Raw genomic sequence first — 5,278 nt, forward strand, 5'->3', positions numbered from 1 at the left:
TAATCTTTAAGAGGGGAGTAACATGTAATCAATTTTTTTTTTATATGCATGCTCTTAGCTTCCTATGAATATTTATCATGGGTGATAAGCTTCATAGTCATAAAACTTCAATCTACTCTTCTTGCGTGTTCTATGGTTCTAAATAGAGAATGAACTATCATGTTACGATGCTTTCAAATCTTCGGAACATAAAGAGAGAATGAATCTAATTCTTGCTTTTTCTGCATCAAACTCCAATTCTTACAAATATGTATTGATTTCTTACTGATCTACAGCCAAAGAGGTGATAGAATAAGCTGTTTGCGAATTCTAAGTAAAGGCTATCTGATATGAAAAATGAAATACTTAAAGCATTGTTTTCTTTTCATGTAGGTATCCATGTCTCTCGCTTTGTAAATTAGAAGGAGACATCTTTACGATGCTTGCAAGGACCTTTGTCCTGTGAACGAGGAACTGATTCATGAAATTTACTATGAAGACAAGGATGACTTATCATGTCTATCCTTGAAATTCCCAGAACAGAACAATTCTCGATATTAAATTCACCGTCGACAACAAACTCACTCAAGACAATACCTTGCCATATCAGGATCAGCTTATTATGTTAATTAGAAGATGGATGAGCCGTTCAGGTGTATAAGATACTAATATCACGATCCGGACATGATTCAAATATCACAATCCGGACATGATTGCCACCATTGGGACATAATTGCTACGTTTGAATTCCCAATCTCATCGACTTCCTGGGAAAATTTTTCTTTTCGTGAATTGCTTGCCAAGATAGACTTCAAAAGAGGCACCGTATCACTCGACAAACATTGGACATGACTTGGACTCTAATGATTTCCCAAATATCTTTTATCGGACTATATTCAGAGTTAACTCACTACAGAAGAAAACTCATGAGGATAATCATTTATCAGATAAGCACATAGACGGATATCCATGTGCTACCAACTTCAAGAACTGAAGAATTCTCAAGTATTTTGTGGCCTCCGCCAACTGAAATCAAAACAATTATGACAGATTAACTTCTCTAGATGCAATTTTAACCACATTTTCATCATTCTTTTCTTCACCATTATCAAGCAAATTGTGTCCGTCTCGCTCACCACCCCATTTCATTGGGGGTATGAATGCTAAATAGATCTACTGGCATCCCGTCAACTAAAAAATTTAGCCTGCAATTGATAAGTAGTTTATTACCCAATGCAGAAAAATTTTAAACCAACATAGAAAGTAAGTGGGGCAACCAATCCTAACTCTTAGGAATGTTCTTCCCCACAATCTTGGCGGGTGCTATCCGCAAAAGATTTCCTGGCTTTCCAGGAACGGCGCCTTTGACCATGACCACATTCAGATCTTTATCGATTTTTACTATCTTAAGCTTCCTAATCTTTCTCTTTGATCCTCCCATCCTACCAGGCATCTTCTTCCCCTTATATACACGACCAGGCGTTGTTCCTGCACCAATCGAACCCAACTGCCTGTGGCTCTTGGACCCGTGTGTCATTAGACCTCTTTTGAAGTTATGCCGCTTGATCCCACCTGTCAGGAAAAAACATAAATACTCAAGATCAGCCTGTCTGAGATATTTAATAAAAAAAATGTGAAGATGAAGCATTTACGTGTTTCCTTGAGAGCCCATATCAAGAATTTTACTACAAGAATAGGGAAAAAAAGCCATTCCCTCGATCGATCAACTCCATATTAGCAAGAATTGAGAAATTACCAAAGAAAGGCAACTTACTAATTCTACAGCAAAAGACATCAGGCACATAAGTTATGATGATCTGAAGCCTAGAAAAAAGTCAAGACAGAGGATACCATTTTGAAAAATAAAGAAAACCTTATATCAAAGGAATATTTCAGAAGTCTATCCCCTTATTTAGGTGCTCTCCCCACATGCAAAGGGTAAAAGTTCATCGATGTCAAAAGCTCGCACCCTAGCTCAAGGTATTCTATTCATCATGAGTCTGATGTGTCATTACAGAACTAAGGATCTACTTTCCTTTTGATAGCTGGACAAGAACACCAATGCCTAAGAGAGCAGCTTAAATTTGCTCAATCTGCTTGTAAGGCATACACTCAGCAACAGACCTGTGGAGTACAGATATCAACCCCTGTAAACTACTTCCATTGCACCTCGACAAACTTGCGATGGTACAAACAAGCCTCAAGCTTCCACACTTCAGCAAACAGCCCACGTGCTTTTGCACAAAAGACTAGATCCACATCAGTGAATTACATGGAGCATCCAATTCATTTCCACAAGTACAATCACATTAGCTGACAACAAAACAGAGGGACCACTACACAGAAAATACCAAACAAAATGAACTTAGGGCCTTGTGCAATTTTAACAAGTTGCACATTCACTGCCATAAATCCTCTCAATCAGAAATTATTTGAACTAAACCCACCATCAATCAAAGTTTTGTCTAGTAGAGATTGACGTGTCTCAACCAGTGAGTCTAACATGAGTATGAAAATATGCTTTGTTAGGTGAAAAGGGGGAATATTGGGGCTTTGGGTCATATGCATTCTGGATTGGCTCAACCAGCACATGCATTTCGGTTCACGAACGCAGGTCGCGTGAATGTATACATGCATGTTACTTAAGTGTGCAGTGCGTGCTTCTATTCACCCACATGGAGAGAGAGAGAGAGATTTTACTCTCTTTTTTTCACTTAAACATGAAACTAAATATGAAAACAAATATTTCAATCAAAGAACTGATGAGTTAATAATGCGTCATCGTAATTCTATAGGTCAAGACATGCCTGCCGCAATTTGACTCTGGTGTCCATCCGACAAACAATGTTAGATATGCTCTTTCAAGTATACTGTCACATCACTGAGCATAAACCAAAGAAAATTACTAGTCAAAATCAAATAATATTTATCACACACATGTTAGTATCTATTAAGTTATGATTCCTTCTTGCACCTGTTCCTCAAGATGAAAGACTGATGCCGAATCAATGTGAAACAGTAGTCTTTTCTTTTACTAGAATCAGTCACCCCTTCTCCTATCACAAACTTCCATGCTGTCTCAGTTGGCAGCAGAAAAAGGCATAGTGCTGTTATCTTAACCCTTCCGGCTCCAAGTACAGATAGATCCAATGCAATGCAATCAGGAATAACCACCAGAAAAGGCTTCACGGAAATTCGGTAGAAAGAAGTTCTCATTCACAAAACAACCAACAGATTTAAGGGAACTAAAACACCACACAAACTATACACTCTCAAATAGTATCTTTGTCAAAGCTCATTTCCAGAAAATAATGATGAATTCAAAGGGGGCTGGTGATGGCTGCTGCCACCCTTTTAACAACTAGATGTGTACTAAGTTTACCTTGTAAATTCTTTTCAAGTAAATCTTATGCATATCAGTTTATTTGAAATGAGTTTTAAAAAGATTTACTTTATGCTTGAATCACACTGACACCCTGTTCTAGGTTGTTGCTAAACCAGACATATGCTTGAACATTTCTTTTCTTCATAATCAGATCAAAGGCTCACATTCCAGGTGATTAAAACTTGCGACGACTAAATAAAAAAGCCTGCCCTGTTCCTCACAAGCATCAAACAAGCCCGGGCATCCTCCTGCCTATCAGTTCAGTGTAGCTATTCGCACTTTCAAAATCAAATTGATGAATAAAATGTCTGCCTCAATTCACCACTAAGCTAACACTTAAAGTTGAAGATGATGACTCCATTAGTGTTTAACTGAGCAGGCACATTATCAAGAGGTTAACGAACAAGAAACGTGGTTTGACATATTGGGTAGGGTGGGTGGGAGGATTTATCCACGGATTCTAAGGACTTGTCAAATCTATGTTAGTCTTATCAAAATCAATTTAGCAGAGATTGCAGTTTTGGTTACCTTTTCTGTAACTTTTCAGAAAGATGATGACTCCTAGTGCTTAACCTGGCGGGAACATATTCAAGACCTCAACGAACAACAGAACATTGTTCCACAGCGTATTATTAGCAAGCGAAATGCATCTGAATTCCTCTTCATAATTACATCTCCTAAAGTAATTCCAAGTCCATGCCACCTTATTGAATACAAATCAGCTGTATTGCTGATTCTTGAACAAGATAAGCACTCATTACAAACCGAAGAAAAAATACCCAGAAAAAAAAAAAGCACTCATGAAAAACCAACAGCTTCAGTCATCCAGAATCACACTGACACCCTTTCAAGAAGCTGCTTTCACATATCTGAAAGACGCACTGTCATATCACATTCAATTCAAATAGGCAACACTTCAAAAATCTTGGGGAGAGAGAGAGAGAGAGGAACAAACCTTGAAACCCCTTGCCAATGGTGGTCCCGGAGACGTCCACGAGGTCACCCTCCTTGAAGACCTCGTCCACCACGAGCCGCTGGTTCGGCTCGAACCCGGCCACGGACTGGAGCCGGAACTCCTGCAGGTGCCTCAGTGGGATCGCCCCGGCCTTCTGGAGGTGGCCCATCTCGGGCTTCGTGAGCTTCCGGTCCCTGACCCGACGGTATCCGACCTGGACGGCGTCGTACCCGTCGGTGGCCTGGGTCTTCACCTGGGTCACGATGTTGCCCTCCCGGAACCCGACCACGGTGACCGGGACCACCGTGCCGTCGGGCTCGAAGTAGCTCATCATGCCCAGCTTCGTGCCCATGACGCCGATGCCGGCCTCCATGCTCATGGCGATGGCGGGGCCGCGGCGGCCGGACCGCTTCGGGGGCGCATTGGGGATACGGAGGGAGACCCTTGAGGTGGTTTGGGGGAGGAAGGAGGAGGAGAGCCTGGGGAGGGGGAGGGAGAGGGAGGGAGGGTGGGAGTGGCAATGGCCGATGGAGAGCGTCGACGGCATGCCCATCTTCGTCGCGCAGAGAGAGAGTTGCAGGAGCCGGTTTTATCTTCTTCTTCCTTCGCTTTTCATCCGTTTCGCGGTGGAGGAGCAAGGGATGAAGAAAGGAGACGCTATCCGGTGCGCTTTCGGTAGGCGAAATTCCAATTTGAGCCTTGGAGTGGGCTCATTGCCTTTTGGAACAAGGACAATATTTTCTGATGAGTTGGTTGGCATGCATTTTTTTCGCATTGAATCAATTACAATTTGACATGTGTATACTAATGCGGACTTTATTGAACAAAATGAAAAATCTCAATTTACCGCTCTTTTCCTAATCCATCTCCGGCCACCTTGAGCTCGACCTCCCCTTCTCCCTCCGCCGTCACCACCAGCGGAGTTGCCACCGCTGGCTCCAAGGCGACCACGCCATCTC

The 5,278-nt window shown here is 41.9% G+C and overlaps 1 protein-coding gene across 1 annotated transcript; it reads right to left on the bottom strand.

The window, feature by feature from the left end:
• Window positions 1-1,178: 1,178 nt before the first annotated feature.
• On the bottom strand, window positions 1,179-4,995 carry LOC115694295 (50S ribosomal protein L3, chloroplastic). The gene is made up of 2 exons (XM_030621419.2): window positions 4,320-4,995; window positions 1,179-1,551 (listed from the first exon to the last, which is right to left on the bottom strand). Exons 1-2 carry the CDS (start codon window positions 4,870-4,872, stop codon window positions 1,262-1,264), a joined length of 843 nt encoding a protein of 280 aa, XP_030477279.2. The 5' UTR covers window positions 4,873-4,995; the 3' UTR covers window positions 1,179-1,261.
• Between the last annotated feature and the right edge of the window lie 283 nt (window positions 4,996-5,278).

Source organism: Syzygium oleosum, unplaced genomic scaffold (genome assembly GCF_021117445.2).
Source record: "Syzygium oleosum isolate NSW1041296 unplaced genomic scaffold, Sole_v2.1 Sole_v2.39, whole genome shotgun sequence".
Lineage (NCBI taxonomy): Eukaryota > Viridiplantae > Streptophyta > Magnoliopsida > Myrtales > Myrtaceae > Syzygium > Syzygium oleosum.